Source organism: Artibeus jamaicensis, unplaced genomic scaffold, assembly GCF_021234435.1.
Source record: "Artibeus jamaicensis isolate MK-2021 breed Jamaican fruit bat unplaced genomic scaffold, CSHL_Jam_final contig_332, whole genome shotgun sequence".
Taxonomy (NCBI): Eukaryota; Metazoa; Chordata; class Mammalia; order Chiroptera; family Phyllostomidae; genus Artibeus; species Artibeus jamaicensis.
In genome coordinates this window covers 21,270,603-21,291,754 of record NW_026521788.1, presented here as the reverse complement: position 1 = coordinate 21,291,754, position 21,152 = coordinate 21,270,603, and the positions used below count along the sequence as shown (strand labels likewise).

Here is a 21,152-nt window from a genome sequence, read left to right as displayed (position 1 = left end):
CTCTCTTTGCAAACCTTAACTCTACCTTCCTACTTCCTCTGGGAACTGCTTCTAACAGCCAAACCTAGACATCCCCGGGGCCCTGCCTGCCTCCGTGACGGGGCACAAGCGAGACAATGCACACACCATGTCTGACTCCGGCTTTGTCACCCCGTAGGAGCCGCAGTCGTTCCGTCCACAATGTGGGTGTGTTCGTGACTCTGACCAATAAAGGGCTCTCTGCTTCGCACAGCACATTCACATGGTGGCCCTTCAACCATCCTGTCCAGACAAGTAGGGCAGGTGTCATCAGTGGGAACACCCCAAGGAAAAGCCAGGGGCCAGAGAGGTTCTCCAGCTGACCAAGATGACTCATTGGTCAGCAAGAGAAGCGGGGTGGACACGGGTTCTCCGATACCTGGTCCTGTGCTCCTTCCTCTGTGCCTTTCTCGCTCAGCCCAGGGAGGACACCCAGGCCAGGGGTTCCTGGAGCAGACATATGGGAATACTGGTGGCATTAATGCCACAGCTCTTTCCATTCCAGCTTCCCTGCCTTGCAAAAGAACGCCACAGCACTGTGAGATTTAGCAAGCCTTGTTCGCCTCACACCAGCTCCAAGCTGCCTGATCTGATCGTTTCCCCTGTCACACAATCCAGGGAAGGAAGTACAGAAACTGCGGCGATTCCAAACATCCTGGCCCAAAGAGACCCTCTGCTGTGGTGTGTGCCACTTACCCCCCCTGGCCTGCCCCTCAGCAGACGTCCAGCCCCTTTTTCTGCTGCCTATGGCTACCTGGGCTGCAGCTAGTGGCCGCCACCTGGTCACAGGGAGGGAGCTGGCCACAAAGGGAGGCACTGGGCCCTGCGGTTTCGAACAGAAGCCAGCTACTCCCAGCTCACCGCTGCCCTCCCTCAGGCAGCCAGGGCCTGACAGTGGTCCTTCACCCCCGAAGGTCCTTTCTCACAGACCCAGTGTCCACTCTGCTTGTTTGGCCTGTCCACGGCTTCTCCATGGCCCGCTCCTTCTTTCTCCAAAGCCGAAGTCCACACTCACCTCCAAAGGGCATGCCATGATGCACCCCGCCCAACAGCGGCTGCTCCCCTGCTCAGCATCCCCTCGGCCGCTGGTGTCACTACGTGGGAATTAATTTGCCCTGGTGGATGCGCTGCCGAGTAAGAGTCTTTCCCGGGCACTGAAGCAACACATGCATGGTCTGTGCCTGCAGCTAGACCCCAAATGCCAGGTGGGTAGGGGCCATGCCTTCCAGGGCCTCTGTGTCCTAGAGCCCTCGGCGTGGCTTCTCTGCTGAACTGGGTGGCTTGTTCTGCTGGGCGGGAAGGCCCCTGGTGACGCCTAGCCCGAGAATTCAGAAGGGTTTGCTGGCTCAGATAAGGCCGGAGGCTCCTCTTCCCTGAATGGCCCAGCCCTTCGCTAGCACCAGCCCCTCACTTTGGCCTCATGGTGACCTACGTGGGGCCAACAGCCTCTCTCTGAGGAACAGGGTGTTCCAGGCCGTGTCTAACCCCCCTCCCTCCCACAACATCTGTATCTCAAGGCGGAGGCCCTGAGAGACACAGAGCCCTCTGAGGACTCTCAGTATGCTAAAGCCTCCCAGAGACTGTCGAGGACCCGAATGTCACCCGAAGAAATGTGCAACAACAAATTCCACTTTAGAGGCTCTACAGTGAAAGATGTGTGTGCAAACAACACCAAAGTAGAAGGGTCCCTCTGGCAAGTTCAAACAAGGTGAGGGGCCCCCAATTTCTTTTTCAAGGTCCAGACATGGCTCTCAGCAGCTTCTCCCTTATTTAATTTATGCTTCTGAACTGCTAGTTCTGTGTCACTATTAAGCACCAGGAATTGCTTGTACAACACTTTTTTACTCAGGAAAAAAAAAAAAAAAAAACAGGCAGAATAAAGGGATTCCCATCCTTGATGCAAATCTGAGGTTCCAGGAACCAAGATGTAACGGTTAGTTTACCAGGCCTGGCTGGGCATACCAACCGCCCTGATCCAATCTGCACACTCGAGGGCTGGGCATTATTGGCCCCGTATCACAGGAGGAACCTGTGGCCACAAAGTCAAGTGAAAGTCCCCAAGCACCCAGCAACCAGGGCAGCTCTAGCTGAAGAATCCAAACTAATTCGTCCTTCCCTTATCCAGACTGCTCTTGCCAGGAGGACCATGGGAGGCCTTGAGGTCATGCCGAAGGTCCTCCTAGTGACCTTGGCATCCACTAATAGGTGTTTCCTGGCTGCAGAGAGAGACCAAGCTGCTGCCCAACACCAAAGCTGTCATATTGAACTAGCTAAAAATAAAGGAGGCACCCAGTCCCTCAAGGAGAACAAACAGCCCCGGAATGCGGCAGGGCAGGAACAGCAGGTTTTACTCTGGGCCTTGATGGCTGGGGCAGAGCCGGCCTCCAGACTCACAGTCCCCAACTCCCAGGTACCAAGAGGGAAGGGAGGATCTGAAGAGTGGACAGTTTTGCTTTCAATAGAGACAACCAGACCCTAATGCTATGAGCTGAAAACCGCACTGCAGGGGTGGAAACAGGCCTGGCTAGAAATCAGAAGACCTCAGGCCTCCTCCTGCTATAGTTTCCCTCTCCAGCCCTGAGCAAGCCACTTCCATCTCTGTTTTCCCATCAGTAAACAGCAGGAAGAAAAACTACCCTCTCACCCTCACCTATGGCTCGGGAGCTCCATGGCACTGATTCCTCAGAACACAGGCTTTCCAGAAGCTCATGGGGGTTGAGGCAGAACTGGACCCAGGATCACTACCCCTGCTCGGGGCCCTAGCCGCCTAAGCTGTTGTTGGGAAAGCTGTACTTCCCACCATGCCTCTCCAGGCGCCTACGGGTGTGTTCTGGGGGAACCACCGTGGTGCCGCCTGGCATTTGTGCAGTTCTGTCCACTCTCCAAGTGCTTCTCCATCCATTCTCCAATTTGATAAATGGGCCGATAGTACAGCAGGACTCATTCACCCCATCTGGCAAGTAAGTAAACTGAGGCACAGAGAGTTTTAAGCGAACAACACTGCTCGAGCTTAGAGGGATCCTTTGGAGGTAATTGCTTCTAGCATCCTGGTTGTACGAAAGAGGAAACTGAGGCCCAAGCATCCCAGGAGCCCACTGCTCTAAATGCAGAGGGCTGCTGTCCAAACTTCTGGGCCATAAAACCCTCGGTCCAGTAGAGCACTGTCCAACAGGAAAAATGCAAAGCATGTGTGCAATTTCAAATTTTCTAGTAGCCACATTTTTAAAAACAGGCGAAATTAATTTTAACATTTAACCCATCATACCCAAAATATTATTCCTACGTATGATCAGTATTTTAAAATTTATTAATGAGCTATTTTATATCTTTTTGTCATACAAAGTCTTTGAAATCCTGTGTATATTTTATATTTAACAGCATGTCTCAAACCAGACTGTCAATATTTCACGCGTTCCACAGCCACCCGTGGCTGCTGACTATAGTTCCAGACAGTACAGCTCGCTGTCACTCCAGTCACCTTATCATCATGGGAGCCTTGGGGATGGTTTCTACTGGGAGATCACTGTGATACACTGCTTTGCAAGTCCGAAGCCCTGCCCAGCCAGCAGCCCTGGTTCTGCAGGCTGGTGAGAGCTGCTCCACTAGTGTCACACTGCCCTGTGTCCCCATCCCAGCCCGACTGCTCTCTGGGCCTCAAGATCACGTCAGTCCCACTTCCTGAAGTTCACCTGCCCCACATGTCTGATGCAGGAGGAAATACCTACATCCAAGCTTGCTGTAAGGACTCGACTAAATCAAGCATGTGAAAAGGTTTTGTGAATGGAAGGGAACTCTGCAAAAGTGAGATGGTGTCTTCATTACAGTGATGGCCAGGTTCCCCTACTCCACTCACCCCACCCACCAGACGGGGTCCCAGGAGGCACCAGGGAACATCAGAGAAATGAATCAGATTGAATAAAGGCTGAAAGCAAACGCCATGGGTCAATCAAACAAGGAAATCAACTGCTTACAACGTGTCTAGGCAGAGGCTGGAAGAGAGTGTTAGGAGTGGGCATTATGGAGAGTAGTAGGCAGTCCTCCTGCCGGTTAAGCAGTGCCCTCCCTGGGGATCCTCTTTTAAATGCAAACGAGGATGGGGAAGTGAACAAATGGAAAGGGTAAAGGGAGAAATCCTACCATTTAACTGTAAATGACTCTACTGGGCCAACTTCCCTCCCAAGCAGAGGAAGCTGGTCAACACCCAGCAGCTGAGTGGAGGAGGGGTGAGAGGGTGGAGACTGAGAGCCGGGAGCCAGTGTGCTGGGGTTGCAGATGTCGGGGAGGAAGGGCCCTAGAGGGTCCTGCACCAGCTCTGCCCCTCCCCCCAGCTCTGTCCCTTCTTAGATCTGTTTTCCTAAACCACAAAATGAGAGTAGGTTTCTGAGTCAGGGGACCTAGTTGTCTTCCTGTTACTACCACTTATGAGCTGACAAGCTCACTGACAAGTCACTTCACCAAGTGGGGGCCTCAGTCTCCTCATTTCTAAATGGAGACGATGCCTTCCACAAGGTAGATAAAAGCAGGGCTCTCCCAGCAACTCCACTTCTAAGTATACCCCCAAGAAAAGGAAAGCGTATGTCCACACAGAAAACTGGTGTCCACAAAGGTTCACAGCAGCCTTATTCACAACAGCCCCAAAGCGGAAACAACACAAATGTCCACCAGCTGACAAATGCGTAAGCTAAATGTGGTACAATGATACAACTGAGTATTATTCAGCAGTAAAAAAGAATGATGTGGTCACACATGCTACAGCATGGAAGAACCCTGAAAACACACATAGGGAAAGGAACCCAATACAAAGGCCACATGTTGTATGATTCCATTTATATGAAGTGTCCAGAAGAGGTGAATCCATTTTTAAAAGGTGGGGGAGGTGAGCAGACTAGGAGATGCCAGGGGCTGGATGGAGGGAGGAATGGGGGAGTGACTGCTCAACGGGTTTCTTTAGGGGTGATGAAAAAATTCTGGAATTAGATGGTGGTCATAGCTGCACCATCTCGTAAATGTACTAAACACCACTGAACTGTACACTTTATAATGGCCACTTTCATGGTGTATGAATTATATCTCGATTAAAAGATGAAAGCCGGGATTCTGCCATCAGACCTGGGTCTGAATGCTGGTTGGTTTTGCTGTGTTTCCCCAGTCCCCGACCAAAAGCAGAGATCACAATAGCGCCCACCTCACAGGGGCGCTGTGGGGATACGATGCCTTCAGCATAAACCTCACAGTAAATGTGGCGAGTATTACATGGGGGCTTCGATTAGTGTTATACTACTAATGATTAAATAAGGCCCATGACAGGAAAAAAATCAGGCCTGTAGCGGGCACTCGGCGCTCCCTTTCATCCGAGGTGCCCTCCAGGTCCCAGCGTCTGCAAGCCTGTAATCGGGCTTGGAACCAGACGAACACGATCCGACATTTTCTGCCTCGTGCAGAAACGGACCTCTCCCTGGGCTTCTGTTTTGCAAAGGGCCGAGCTGCAGACTTCACATGTCGATTTCCTCCGCTGCGGGGGCACGGCCACCCTCTCCTTTTATGGAGGACAGTCTGGGAGGCTGCCGGCTTGAGTTTTCTCTAACAGAGCTGGGCACACAGACGGGACTGATAAACCCAGCCAGCCCTGCCTGGGTCGGGTCCACCCAGGAAGGAAGAGGGCGCCTGGGCAAACGCACACGTGTATGTATTAATTCCCAGAAAAACTTAAACAGATTCATGCCAGATCGCAAGGGACACAGAGAGTCCGCACAAGCCTCTCCCTGCATCTACTCCGCCTCCTCGGTAAGCCTCTCCCTGCATCTGCTCCGCCTCCGCGGTACCGTGCAAACATTGCAGCAACAGCAGCGGCTATCAGTGGGGCTGCCCACAGTAAGACCTGTCAACTTCATTCAGCAATACTTTGCAAGAAGGGCTCTGCTTGATAAGGTAAGCTAAGAAATGGCTAATTTTAAATTAAGCCTGAATGCTGTAATGTGAATGGAAATAACTGAGAAGAGAGTCTTTAAAAATTATCAAACATCTTTCAAGGTGTGCCTGTCCCAAGGGTTGGTGTGGAGTAATAGGAACCTGTACAAAGCTCTGACGGGAATGTGACCACAGAGGATGGCCACCTGGCAAAATCCGCCAAGAGGGAAGGTGCACACACTCCTCTACCTGCAGTTTCAACCCTAGAAAAACAGCCTAGAGCCTAGAGAAATGTGCGGGTGTACTGAAGATGTGCAAGAAACCATAGCTTGAAAAATTAAAATCCTGCCCTGGCCAGGTAGCTCAGTTGGTTGGAGCTTCATCCCAATTTGCCAAGGTTGCCGGTGTGATCCCTAGTTAGAACACACATGAGAGTCAACCAGTGAGTGCATAAATAAATGTGGAACAACAAATCCATGTCTCTCTCCCTACCCCCTCTCCCCTTCCTCTCTTTCTAAAAATCAATCAATAAATTAATTACTTAAAAAATTAAATTAAAAACCCCAAAGGCCACCAGAAGAACAGATACACTCATCGTGGTGTATTCACACAACGTAAGAGCACACAGCACTGAAATCAATGAACCAGAGCTATCTGGATCAACCTGGGAAAATCCCAAATATATACAGTTGAGCCAACAAAAGCATGCTGTAGAAGGATACATCAGTATAGCACTGTTTACAAAAGGTCAAAAGCATTTCTAGTAACACTGCATACTGCTTGTGGATTCAGGATATGTAATAAAGTATAAAATCTTGCATGGAAATGACAGACACCGAAGTCAGGACAGAGGTCACCTCTGGACAGAGAAAGAAAAGGGATTGAAGAGGGGCACAGGGGTGCTTCAGCTGTGCCTGTGATGTAATCATGGTGCCCTTAGTTCTCAAATAAGGAGCAGGTAGGTACACAGGCGTTTGTTATGTTAACCCCAATATTTTTTATGCACCGCGACTATTCCATAATAAAAAAATTAACTCATGTGTTATACATATTAATACATATTCCAACGTAAATCATTAAAAGCGACAAAGGTGAGCCTTTCTAGAGGAAAGAAACAGAGGGAGCGAGAACAGCCCTCTGGACGCCATTCCAGATTTTCTTCAGACCTTGAGAAAGTCACTCATCTGCTCTGGAACTGCAGTCCCTGTTTCTTAATGGGGAACAGAATCTCTGCCTTCTGTCTGCAGTAAGGGGGACACCGGCCCTGGGACGCACGGCTGATGCTTCCGGTCCTGACACACGAATGTTCACACACACACACAAGCCCATGTACACAGTCTGATAAGACACCCATGAAGTGTTTCTGGATGCTCAAACCATTAAAAAGAGAGAAAGAAAAACCACATTTTGGTAACTATCCACTTGACTCTCCCTCACAAAGTTTCTAAGTATTTTCTTTTATACATCTAGAGCCTGGCTTTAAGCAATTTCTAAGCTAGTGGTTTCCCACCGAAGATCTGACCACTGGCCCCTATCTGCCCTCCTGGCCTTCTATGCTTTGCACTTATCATAAGACACCAAATAATTGATATTCCATGAGAATAGCGACCATTTCTACCAAGTTCATAGCTGTCTCCTGCCTCCCACCAAGCACAGTACTCTGCACGTAATAAAGGACTTAAACATTTTCCGAAGAAACCATTGAATTCCCACGATCGAATTTGATTGTAAAGGTCCTCAAATTAACAAGCAGGTGCCAGCAGGGCATTGCCAGCGGCTTCCTGCACACGGAGGTGTGTGGCTGCCTCTTCATCCAGTACCTCCCCTGGGGCCTCCACGGGCATCCTCAGAGCTGACTCCAGCGACTAATTCTATCAGGCAGGAGTCCCTGACTGCAGACACACGTGCAGATGGTACTACTTGTGCCAAATCAGTCTTTTCAGGAGAAAGCTGCCCATGCCTTCTCAGCAAACAGCAGGAGCGTGGGCAGACAGCACGGCATGGCCAGATGTGCCAGTCCCTCAGACCTTCCCACTTTCTCAGTTTATTCCCTCACGACAGTCCCAAATTATCAAACCAAATGAAGTGTTAGGGCTTTTCTTGGGGGGAGAACTCCTAGGAACATCTAAGTTACAGAGGACAGAGATTATTATAAAATGAATGTTCACAAAGACGTGAGGGGTTCTTCCTGAGTATTTGTATAACACCATACCAGAAGGTGCACGAAGCCCTGGCTAGTGTGGCTCAGTGGACTGACCACTCACCTATAGACCAGGTGAGGGGTCATGGGTTTGATTTCCCATCAGGGCACATGCATCTGGTGGGTCAGACCCGTTGGGGGTGTGCAAGAGGCAACCTATCAAAAGGTGCATGAGACCTTTTTCATAACTTTCTAACACTCATCTCTCTCACCCCTGAGCAATAAGGGGCATTTTTTTTTAAATGTTTGTTTTAGCAGCTGGGACACAGGCCTTTGAGGAAATAGACCTTGGGTGGCCCTTTAACTGCTAAGCATCCTTGGCCAAGCACTCTGAAGAGTCCTGGATTTTGGCCTTTGGGACTAATCACACATGCAAAGGGGACTGCTTATGGCCAGGGGAATCCCGCCCAGAGAAAATCCACTGGCATTTGCTTGCAATTCTGACAACCCTGGAGAAAAGAAAGTCTACTCCTTAGAGGCCAAGTTGCTAACCTTGATGGATTCACCTTCATTTCCTAAATAAGCAGAGGACTATGCAATACTTCACCCTCCTGCAGGCTCCTAATGGCTAAACCAAGTGGAAGAAGCTGGTGAGATGACAGGCACATTGAAAGTTACTTGCAGGTTAAAGGACCCAGTCTATGGCTGCAGAATTAGCAGATGTCTGGGATTCTGATGAATGGAATCTTTTACAAGCACACATGTGCCTCCTTTTCCTCTTTAAAGCACTAGAAGAGTGAAAGGAAAATATGTTTTGTGCTTAGTTCAGTCTACTGCCAGGATACCCTTTCCACAGGACTCCATTAATCATTATGCAGCCAGCCTATAAAACGGAGCTCCATGCCAGGAAGCCAGACATTTGGCCTGTTTCAAACCAGGATAGATTTAGGAAGTTGAATTACTGACGTCTCATAGGCAATGAGTAGAGAAATAATATCCTTTTCGTGATCACTTTTATGTCCTGAACAATCTCCTGGCATCACCCCCATCTTCCCTCCTCCTATCTCTAGGCCAGAGGGTGAGAAGATGGGTGAGGGTTAGGAGGGGATGCCAGAGCCATCTCTGGAGCCCCAGAGGCTATCTAGGGCTGAAGGGCTGAATCATCATGGCTGCCCAGGCTTGCAGATTTATGGGGGGACTGTCTTACTAGGTCCCTGTCAGGTGGTAGGTAGGACCCAGCTCCCACAGGAAGAGCAGGGATTGGAGTCGTGCATCCCCACACAGCTTTCCCCCACTGTCTGTGGTGGGTAGGAGGGGCTGGTCTCTAATAAGTCCTGAGCCCCAAGAAAGCAGATGCAGTTCCCCCAGCATCTGCACAGGTGGGAGAGGGGAAAGCTGACTAGGCCCTTGAAACAAGTGCCTGCCATGTGCTCAGGAGGCCCAGGCAGCTTCTCAGGGATCACACCCAGGTATGGCAGTGTCACACGGCCCATAATGCAAGCCAAGGTGATCAGCCCCCTGGCAGGAATCCATACTCCCGCCACAGAAAGCAGCTTAAGAAGTTGAGGGTGCAAGAAAGCCATGTTGTTTTCAAGAATCTCTTCTACCAGATATTATCTGGTAGAACTTTGGCCTCAGGCCCTCCAGAAAGGTTCTGAGGGCAAGAAGGGAATGTCAGAATTCCAGTCTCAAAGGGGGAAGGGTTTGAAGATCAGTTGATTCAGAAGTCACATACTCAGGTATGTACAGGAGTCTGGGGGATAGAATGTTGAGTAGGGCCATCATGGGGAGTGGAGAGTTCTGGGGCCACACTAGACAATGTGTCCTTGATAAAACAGGTCTCACTGAGTGCAGTCCAAACCTCAATCCAGCTCAGCCCTGGAGGCCACACAAGTGGTGGTGGGCGTGGATGCCGCTGGCTTACAAGATCATCTGAGTTCCCACCCCAGGGATCTGCTATGCTGAGCTACACAGGGCAGTACACGCAGGCAGAGAGCAGTGAGATCCTCCAGGCCTTAACTCTCATTGTGAAATAGGAAGAATGTCTCTAACATACAACTCATGAAATGCACGTGTTGGCACGCACAGTTCCTGAGCTCAGTGTCACTTACAGCAGGAGAGAATATGGCAGGTTCCCAGGCCTGTCTCCTTACTACCCCACTCTGATCCCCACTCAGCACTAGATCCAGGATCCAAGCAGCAACACCCCCCCTCCCAGCCTTTGTCTCAGCACCTCCCCCTCAGCTCATTTCCAGGTGAAGCTGGTCAAGTTCCCGGTGGCGATGAAGAGGCGGAGACCTGGGTCACACCCTGGCTCTGCCTCTCACTGTGTGACCTTGATGAGGTCACCCCCATCAGGCCTGTTTTCTATTGTGCCAGAGGAAGAGGTTATCTTAGGTGGATAGGAAGAGACTGAACATTCTGAGGCTTGAGGAGAAAAAAAATCCAGGCTTGTCACTCCTGCCTCTCACCTGTAGGTAGCACTCCGATTTGAACTCTAAAGTGAGGCTAACTTTGCTAGTCTATCCCGGCTTTCCCCAGCAACAATGCCACTCGTTCAGGGTGTGAGTGGGTCAGTAGGCCTTGCTAGGCCTGACACTGATAAAATGGACCTTTCCCTACAGCCCAGACTGTTTCTTGAAAACACCTGTTTCTTGCTGGCAAAGCTGGCATAGAGGAGGGATATACATCTTTAAGACCTGCCAGCAGGCAGTATTTTATGTTAGATGTCAGAAGTAACAACAAACTGGAAGACGCAACCACGTGCAAGTGCACACATGTCACAGCATACATGTCAACGCCTCCATCCAACTCAAAAGACCAGTCTCTTATTTGAGCTCCCTGAACTGGAAATTACAGCTTTAAGAGGGCGGTCACGTAGAGGAGTAAAAAAATTCCATTCAGACATGCCGCTCCAGTCCTGAGGCCTATGAGCAAAGTTTCCGGTGGCTTCTGAGCCCCTCAGCGTTCCGGAAAGCCAGGCTGGCCACTCCGTCCTCAGATTAAGGAGCAGCAGCAACAGCTGGGAGAGCAGGCGTGACAGCTTCTCCTGAGTACCCGATGCCATCCGCCGAAACCCAAAATACAGGATGTCTGGCCTCGAGCCAGCACCAGGCCTGCTGTGCGCTCACCTCCCCAGCATCTGTGTGATCACTCCTCCGCCCACTGGGCTCAGACTCTTCCAAACAGGCTACCTCCCCTCATAGCCTGTGGCCCCATCTGACATCCACAATCCATTTCAAGGACACTGCAGCAAGCAGCCCAGTTTCAGGGGTCTCCCCCCGCCCCCGAACAGACACACGCAAACGGAGACAATCCCTGGGAGAATCAAAGAGCGAAGCCTTTCCCCATTGCCTGCAGTCCAACCAATGCGGGCCTGGGGAAGGCCGGGCGCGGGAGGATGGAGGCTGCGGCGGAAAGCGGATGCCGGAATGCAACGCCGGGGCCAGAGCTCTGGGCCGCCGCGCGGGCGGGGCTCACCTTTTTGACTTGGTCATCCTTCAGCTCGGTGAAGTAATAGGCCAGGAGCTGAGCGGCAATCATGCTGGCGATCGGGGGAGCGGGGAAGCAGGCTTGGGGCCGGCGTCTGATCTCCTTAGCCTAGGCGAGCAGTGGTCCTCCGGCTGCTTTTTGACGACTCCTCCCCCAACTCCCGAGGCTCCTCCCCCAAGGCCTAGGGCGCGGTGGCGGCCGCTCGCGCGCTCCTACTCCGCGCTCCCGTCTCCCAGGAGGTTGACAGCCGCCAGCAGTCCCACCTCCTCGATGCCTATTGGCTGCCACCCGCTCTTCAGCGCCGGGAGGTGGCGTCCAGGCCAAGGAGGAGGTGGGCTGGGGGGGGCGGGGAGGGGTGGGGGGGGGTGCTCAGCTGCCACTCCCTCCGGCGCCGGAAAGGGGATGGGCAACGCGGTGAAATCCCCCCTCCCTGGCACTACATCACCTCGCACGTCTCCCACGTAGAGAGCCGGCGCGGGGCGGAAGACACTCTGGGGCTCGTACAGTCACGCGTGGCGGCAGTGTGGTCGGGAGGGATGCCGTGGAGAAGCACAGGGTGTGGGGGAGGCACCCCCAGGCTCTGCACGGGCGAGCAGCCGCCGGGGGCTTGCTGCGAGATGAGGCAGCCCAGTGGGGCGTTCCCGTTTCTCGGAAATAGGGCTCGCCCCAGGAGCTCTGTGTTTGGGAGACGCCGAGAAAGGGCTGGTAGAAGTAGGTGTGGAAAGCGATCAGGGCCTGTGCCGGCGGAAGCGGGAGTCCGAAACTTTGCGGTCCTGGCGCTCAATTTCGCACCAGCCAGCCCTCGTGGGCCCAAAGGGCAAAGCGCATAGCCCCACCAGGGTTCCCACGCGCAGAGCATAACGCGGTCTCACCCCGCCTGCTGGTTCTAAGGAGCCTCTGGCCAGCGCTGCCTAAGATCCTGCTGGTGGCTTTGTACTGCTAAAAGGAGAACTACTTGCCACCCCCCCCCACACACACACACACACACAGTCACCGTTTGCATCCCCGAGGGTACAGGCCTGCTGGGCGGGGCTTGGGCCGCAGGTCTTGGCCTGTCCCCATCCTCCAGGCCTCCACTTCCTCTTGGGCACCCGGGCTCGCTGAGGTCAGAGGGACAGTGACCCTTCCTAGGTGCCATCTTTTTTATTTCCTCAGAGGAAGTTAGCTAGTCTCAAATGGGGGAGGGGAGATGATGAGCTGAGTCAGGTGTTTATGCTGTTACTAGGACTGATAGCAATCTTTGGGTTCTTGGAGTGTTTCTGTATTCAGGACACCACCAGGATCGCTGCTGCCTTAGAAGAGGACATGTAATAAACTCAAAATACAACGTGGTTACCACCCTGATTCAACAGCTTAGAAATATGAGGCTCAGGAGACCATGCATCTAGTGGGACTTCACACAAGCAGGAAGTTGTAGATCTGGGATTAGACCTTGGGTCTGTTTTCACAGTGGTGCTCACCCTTGGGGTTTGCAGTCCTCCCAGTATGTGGCTCTCTGCCTGTATCAGCCAACAATCCTGGGACCAAGGCTGTACCATGTGGTGCCCTGAGATGGCTAGAGGTCACTAGATGGCACCCCCTACCTCTATACCCCATCCACAGGTCCTGAGGGCCTCTGGCCAAGCCTGGGAAAGATAAAATGGCACCTGGGGTAGACAGCCCAGGTCTAGGACAGCCCTCAGGAACCTCAGGGGCTTGACCTCTGCCATTACAGACTAAAGAGGACATAAGATGAGACCCTTGAGGCCAGATCCCTCAGTCCAGAGCACAGCCCCACCCCCTGCTTTATGACTGACCCCGAGTCATCTCTCTGAGCCGGCATCCTCAAGCATGAGACAGGGATACTAATGCTCGCTGCCCCACCGGTTGTTGTGGAATGCCATGAATTAAATACACACTTATATATTTGATAAATGATAGGTATTACAATGATAGACTAGGGAGCTGATGAGGTTTAAATTTCAGGGCTTCCCACTTGCATCTCCCCCATTCTAGGCCCCCTGAGAGGGCCTAGCAATTTTATACTTGTAGTTTCAAGTTATTGTTCAAAGCGGCTCCCTGAAATTGTTTAAGCTTTAAGCTCCACAAAACCTGGACTTGCCCCTTGATAGTATCGTTATACAGCAGGAACAGAGAGGTTTTCTGGCATCCATTAGAAGATACTCACACTGCCTACGTGACCAGAAAGCAAAGGTGGATGAATGAGAACAACTTGGTTGTTCCCGAGGGCCATTTGAGTCCTGCAAATATGACTCCGACAGACTCACAAGGCTGGAATCCCCTTGAGGGTCAAGAACTGTGCTTTGCTAATTCTCCTGTGGATGGAAAAACATGGGGCAGGGGGGGTCTACGGAAAGTAACCTCACCGGGTGATTTGATATGAATTTCTAATAGGGCTGCTCAGGGTACGTAGTCATGCCCAAGCCTATAGCTTCTTTAGCGAAAGGTTTAAACCAGCCCTGTCCATTGTTCTTGTGCATCTAGGTTAACGCACCTTTGAAATAACAGAAGTAATAACCCCGCAAGGGCGTATTAACCCTCAAGAGAGCACATAATCTTACTATTCTCTGAACCACCCTTCCCCTCGCCTTGCTTTCTCCAATCCCCTCCTTAATTTTAAATGCGTAAAAGAAGCTCAAAGCTGCTTTCTCGGAGAGCATTTTAGATCTTGCTCCCAGCATATGTTGTCAGTTTGGCTCAAATAAACTCAAAATTTTTCTACAGGTTTGATTGTTCTTATGTAGACACTCTGCTCCCAAACCTAACCATAGGGCCTGGCACTTAATATGGAATGAGCCCAGCCCAAGCCCAGTCAGTAATCCAGAGCATACTACCCCTTAACCCAGCCCCTGCTGGCATCACCACAGTGCCCCCTTTACAACTCAGGCCCCTCAGCTAGGCTGGAATGAAGTGCACCCTCCCAAAGGCCAAGCTGCCTGACATGTTCTGTTTGCAGGCAGGGAGGCTGCCAAAGCTTGTTCTTCCCTGGCCTTTGAGAGAAAAACTACTCAAGGTGACTCACTCCTCCTCACCCCTTGAATGCAGCATGGCCCCAAGGACTATCAGTATGTCCTGAGAAATATCTCCAGGCCTGGCCCACTGCCTCCTTCCAACCCCCTAGTCCTCATCACCCTAGGCCAGAAATATTACAAGAGTCTTCTAGCTGCCCTTCCTGGTTCCTGGCTTCCCGCCATCCAAGTCACTCTGGGGGCCAGGCCGCATCATTCCTGCTAAAAGGCAGCCTAATCACATCACAACCCAGCCCCAGGTCCCTTGGCGGCCCCCTCCTTCCTGATGGAGCCAATTTAAACATCTCTGCCTGGTGTCTGAGGCCTTCTGTAATCTGACTCCACTCTTCTCCACCTATCTCTTCCTTCACTGCTGGTCACAGCAAGGTCACTTCACGCTGTGCTCAGCTTCCCCTGTGTCCATTCCATTTGAGCCCTTGCTCATATTTTCTTACTTGCCCTCCCTGCTCCATTCACTTCTGCCTGACCAAGTGTCTGCCTTGCATCAGCCCAGCTCACCCACCCTCCCCATAAAGCCTTTCCTGACCATGACTACTCACCCCAGACTCCCCGACCTCAGCACCTCTGTAGGGCAAACTCGGACAGTAATCACAGTCCATATAGATCCAGACCAAGACTCTTCTTTACAGATGAGGAGCTTCAGACACAGCCGGTGGGCCATCTTGCCCAGTGTCAGGTTGTGGTAGAATTTGAAGCTGGGACTCAAACCCAGTTCTGATGCCCAGCTGGTGCTCTGTCCATCCTTCCCACCACCTTACTGCAGCCTGGGGGGCCTCAGATAAGTAACACTGAGTAGTGACAAACTGCCCGATATCGTTGACTGTCTCCTTGGGAGCCAGCCTTATCTGCCAAAGCCCATGCTGCACTGCTGCGCACCACGCTGTGCTCAGAGCTGGGCCTGTGTGCCCTCTATCACCTCATGCCTTTCTTATCCGGCCTCTTATTGCTGTCACACAGCTCTTAGACCCCAGCTAAGCCCCCCTTGCTGATTACTGTCTGGGCTCTTAGGAAGAGCAGCAAATACCTCATCCGTGTCTTTTTTCTGTATGTCTCCTTCCCTCGCCTTCCTTCCCCTCTCCCTGAGGTCTCCTAAGTATCTCTGTTCATTTACTGTGCTTCCTCTTATAGAAGTTAGGGCAGTGGGGTGGGGTCGGACAATGCCAGGCTGCCACCCCGCAAAATGTGCCTGCTGGTAGGAGGATATAGGCTGCAGCTAAGTCGGTGTGCCCACTCCCCTCTCACCCCTGGCACTAGGAATGTTACTCAGAAATTCTCCCCAGTGGATCAAAGCTGTACCCCAGCATCTGGGAGCACACTGGTAACAACAACATTTACGTAATATTGACAGTTTACAAAGCAGTTTCTTATTTATTCCCTCATTTCTCCTGATAACAGACTGGTAAGGTTAGAAGGACAAATAACACTATCCCCACCTAATCAGTCATTGAGGGTTATGAAGGTTACAAAGCTTGTTCAAAGTCTCAAAGAGAAAGTGAAAAAAGAAAAATTAGCCCTGGCTGGTATAGCTCAGTGGATTGAGCATGGGCCTGCAAACTAAAGGGTCCCAAGTTTGATTCCCAGTCAGGGTACATGCCTGGGTCACAGGCTAGATCCCAAGCACGAGGCATGTGAGAGGCAACCACACACTGATGTTTCTCTCCCTTTCTCCTTCCCTTTCCCTCTCTCTAAAAATAAAAAAGTAAAAATCTTTAAAAAAAAAAAAAAAAGGCCTGGCCAGATAGCTCAGTTGGTTAGGGCATCATCCCAAATTGCCAAGGTTGTGGGTTCAATCCCCAGTCAGAACCATATAACAGGCAACCAATGAATGTATAAATAAGTGCAACAGCAAACTGATGTTTCTCTCTCTCCCTCTCAAATAAATTTTTTAAAAAATGAAGAAGAAGAAAGGGTTAACCAGACTGCTGAGACCTGCCTGGCTTCAGCCCTGCTTCTTAGGCCCACTTCTTCCCCAACGGAAGCCCATGTCTTGTGGAGCAACACGATCTCCAATCACTCTCAGATCCCCCTGCTGGCCACCCCAGGTTTCCAAGGACAGTTCTCCCCAGTGCCCACACACGACCGCCATCATGGGGCAACGAGAGGTCTCTAGTCCTGCCCCTTAGAATTACCACCCAAATACGGAGGGGATTGCTCGTGACAGCACCCACTCAGGTCCCAGCCATGGGGTTTCGTAGCCAAGCAAATTAAAGATACAAACAAGCAAAAGTGAGGTACTGACCTTCTATTTTGCTATGAAAGGATATTTTTTAAAAGCCATATTTCCATCTCCTACCATCATAAGTTTCTAAAGGAAAAGAAGTTTTAACCCAGAAAAGTAAAAATAAGGACTGTTTTTGAAACTAAATACATTTAGCCCTGGCTGGTGTGGCTCAGTGGATTGAGTGCTGGCCTGCAAATCAAAGAGTCACTGGTTCAAGTCCCAGACAGTGCACATGCCTAGGTTGCAAGCCAGGCCCCCAGTAGGGAGTGTGCAAGAAGCAACCACACACTGATGTGTCTCTCTCCCTCCCTACCCTTCCTTCTAAAAATAAACAAATAAAATCTAAAAATAAATAAAAATAAAGAGAATCTTTAAAAAAAATAAATACATTTGGCTTTTAAATAATAATAGCTAATGCTTAGGTAGAACTTACTACCTACCAGGTATTATTCTAAATTCTCACTTATACCAATAACTTATTTGACTCTCAGAACAATCCACTGAGGTAGACACTAGTTATACCTCCATTTATAGATGAGAATACTGAGTCACAAGGAGGTTAAGTGACTTTTCCAAGGTCACATGGCTCCTGCATGGAAGAACCAGGCTCCAGATCACCCTGCCGCTCTAACAAGGTGAAATATTCACCTGACCATATTGTCCTTATTTCTCTTCTGCCAGCCAGGCCCAATGCTGCCTCAGTCATAGATGGGTTCAAGGACCCATGTTACAGAGCCTTTTCCCTAGGGTACCAAATTGTTCTTGGTTAGGTTTGTAACCATGGCACGTGGAGCCTGGCCCTGCACAGCCCTGTTACAATGGGCATTCTCAAACCAAGCAATGAGTGACACAGGTCCACATGACCAGAGGGGGCTGTAGGAAGTTAGGGAAGCAACTGCCGCTCCCAGGGAGGTGCGGTGGGGGCATCTGGTTAGCTGAGTGTGCTTTCCTCTCTCACTGTCCTCTGTGGGTCCCGCCCAACGTGTCCTACCAAACAAATCACTCTTGTCAAGAGCTCCTGGCCACTCTCTCCCCCCCAAGCTCCATACCCACATTGCCAGCTGCCTGTGACTGACAACTTGTAGATATCCCATAGGCCCCCGAGACTCAATATGGCTCCTATCACAGTCATCTTCTTTATCTTAACCTTACTCTCTCCTCCCAATTTCCTGCCTTATCACTTAGTCACTAAACAAATATTTGTGAAGCACCTAATCTATTCTGCACTGCCTAGTCACTCAAAACCCTCTGGTGAGCAAGACGGAGTCCCTGTTCACATTCTGGAGGGCAGAGCGAGACAGGAAACAAATCACAAATTAAATATATAGTAGGTCAGGTGCTAGGAGGAAAAATAAAGCATGGCGTAGCCCATTCAGCTATATCCTACAATTTCCATTTCCCCTTTGTTCTAACTAGTGAATACTCCAAATTTTAGCTGAATTCAGACACCCCACCCCCACCCCCAGATAAAGACTACATTTTTAGCCTTGCCTGCAACTGGGTGTGGCCATGTGACCAAAGTTGGCTAAAAAGAGGAGAGTGTCTTATGGTAATTTCCAGGAATCTGCCTCGGGACACAGTGATGGGGCAGCTTTCCTCTGCCGGCCTTCCTTCCTCCTTCCTGCTGGCTCAGATACACCCGGGCTGACTGGAGATCCAGAAACCATCTGGGATTATGAGCTAACCTTGGAAGTGGCAGCCATACAAAACAAAGTAACAAAATAAAGCAGATAGAGCTTGTATCCCTGTCACCAAGGTGACCTCACCGACACCTCCAGATTTCTAGAACTTGAGAGAAAAATAAAATTCCAATGAGTTCTCCCAAGTGCTATTTGGGGGTTTTCTGTTACCAGCAGCCAAATCTAATTCCCAGGCTGAACATGTAGAGGGTGGAAGCATCATTTTAGGATAGTTTAGGGAAGGCCTCTGAGGATGGGACATTTAAACAGAAACCAGATAAAATGAGGGTGCATGCCCTGTCAGCATCTGGGAAAAGAGTGTTCCGGGCAGAACCATCTCCCTGTCACCCAAGCGGGGAACCTGGACATTGTCCTTGAGCTTTTTTCCCTCTCAAGTGTCCACATCTAACCTCCCACCAAACCCTAAAAGTCTACCTATAAATGTATCTCAGGAACAAACTCAGCAAACCTAAGAACTCTTTTGTATCCATCCGCTGCTCCCCATTCAATCTGCTAAAATGGGCCTGTAGTGGTTTGAATGGCGCCCCTGCCCACCCGCTGCCGCCAACATGTTCTAACCCCCTCAACCTCACTTTTGAGAGGTCTTTGTGTACATAATTAAGTCAAGGATCTCAAGATAAAATGATCCTGAATTACTGGTGAGCCCTAAATCCACTGACCGTCCTGATAAAAGGCAAAAGAGAAGACGTAGGGAGAAAAAGAAGAATCCCGTGTGAAAAGGGAGGCGGAGAGTGGTGAGAGCTCTGTAGTCACAAGCCAGGGGTCATCTGGAGCCACCGGAAGTGGACGAGGCAAGGAAGGATTCTCCTCTAGAGCCGATGGAGGGAGCAGGCCCTGCTGACATCTTGACTTTAGACGTGTGGGTGAGACAGTAAATTTCGGATATTTTACACCACCAGCTGTGTGGGAAGTTGTTATTGCAGCCCTGGAAAACTAATACAAAGCCCTTAACAGCAGCAACTCTCTCCAAGCCCCAGGCTATGGAATTCGTTCAAAAAACACTCTAATAAAAATCATGTATCTCAATAATATGTACAGTAGTACCTCGGTACTCGTCAGTTTCAGGACCTGTCAAACCTTGTACTCATCACATGTTGATGAGAAAATAAAATGTTCCAGCACTCCATGCTTGCTCCGGACCCTTCACACTTGCTAGAGCTCGTGAGTCCTGCTGCTGCCCCACAAGAGAAAATGCCTCATCACTCACTCGATTGAAACGGAGGTTGACGCATCAGTCTCACGGTAGCTCACGAACAGTACAGAACCCCCACGTACTCATCGCTGCTGTCTCGTATGTTCTGCATTTTAAGTGCTAATTATGGGTCACAAAAAGTGAAGAGGGACAACACTGCCCTGACTGGTGTGGCTCAGTGGATTGAGCGCTGGCCTGCAAACTGAAGAGTGATGCCACTACACCTAAAAGGCAGCTAACAAGAACGACAGTCAAAAAGAAAACAGGGATCATAGCTCAGTGTGAGAGTAGTGTAGGTGTAACTGATAATGCTCTTACGTTCAAGATGGCGAGAAGGACGATCTCAAGAATAGTGAGAAATAAGGAAGCAATTAAGGCAGCGAGTGTTGCTCAAGGTGTAAAGTCTGTGAGTAAGCAACGTTCGCAGACATTGGAAGAAGTTGAAAAATTGCTTTACATCTGGATTAATGAAAAACAGTTAGCAGGTGGTAGCACTTCTGAGGCAATGCTCTGCGAGAAAGCCAGGCAATTGCATGCTGGTCTGTTAAAAGCCAAGCTTGGAACAAGGGGGAGAGCACCGAAGTGTCTAAAGCCAGCCATGGAAGAGACCTGGCCTACACCGTGTGGTGAGGCACAGAGAGGCAGCCAGTGCCAACAAAGGAGGTGCTGAAAGCTGCGGCAGTGAGTTCGGGGACTGTGTAGAGAATGAGGGTTTCATCCCCCGACAAGTGTCAACAAGTGTTTGACTGAGATGAGACTGGTCTGTTGTGAAAGAAAATGCCTAACAGAAGCCACCTCGCTCAAGGGGAGGAGGTGTCGCCAGGGCCCAAGCCGATGAAGGACAAGCTAACTGTTGTTGAGGGGGAATGCTAGTGGGGATTTAAAGCTGAAGCCTCTGCTAGTGCATCACAATGAAAACCCATGAGTTTTCAGGAGACAGAATGTGATAAAAACCAAGGTAAGTGTGATGTGGGGGCCCAGAACTAAAGGCTGGGTGACAAGGCAGTTCTTCATAGAGTGGATGAATGAAGTTTTTGGTCCCAGTGTGAAAAAAACAGCTGCAGGAAAACGAACTGCCTCTGAGGGCTTCCTTTTAACTCCGGACAGCGCTCCTGCTCACCCCCCAGGCTGGGAGGACGACTTACTGGAGGAGGCCAGCATCAGAACCGTGAAGTCCTCGCCCCTAACACGGCTCCTCTGCTCCAGCCCCCAAACCTGCCATTTCCAACTTCAGAAAACTCTATGTGAAGCTCCTTTTCCTCCAGAGGTTGTTTTGAAGTAATCTTGGATACACATTTGACACTCAGCAAGTTCTGGAAGGGCCATTTTCATATTCTCCACTGTGTCACTCTCATAGATGAGGCCTGGTGTGAGGTCCCTTGCAAGACCATGAACTCTGCCTGGAGGAGATTGTGACCAGAGCTGTAATTTCAAGGGACTTTGAAGGCTCTGA

At 50.5% G+C, this 21,152-nt stretch overlaps 1 protein-coding gene across 3 annotated transcripts in view; it reads right to left on the bottom strand.

The window, feature by feature from the left end:
- HK1 (hexokinase 1) overlaps positions 1–15,336 on the bottom strand; it is a 63,746-nt gene extending 48,410 nt beyond the window's left edge. Inside the window, exon 1 of one of the 3 annotated variants that reach the window (XM_037130578.2) lies at positions 15,126–15,336. In XM_037130578.2, coding sequence (XP_036986473.2) covers positions 15,126–15,185 — 60 coding nt within the window. In that variant the 5' untranslated portion in view covers positions 15,186–15,336. Of the gene's footprint in view, positions 1–1,033; positions 1,329–11,545; positions 11,790–15,125 lie in introns of those variants that run through there. The other 2 variants (XM_037130577.2, XM_037130579.2) reach the window with 2 other exon arrangements.
- Between the last annotated feature and the right edge of the window lie 5,816 nt (positions 15,337–21,152).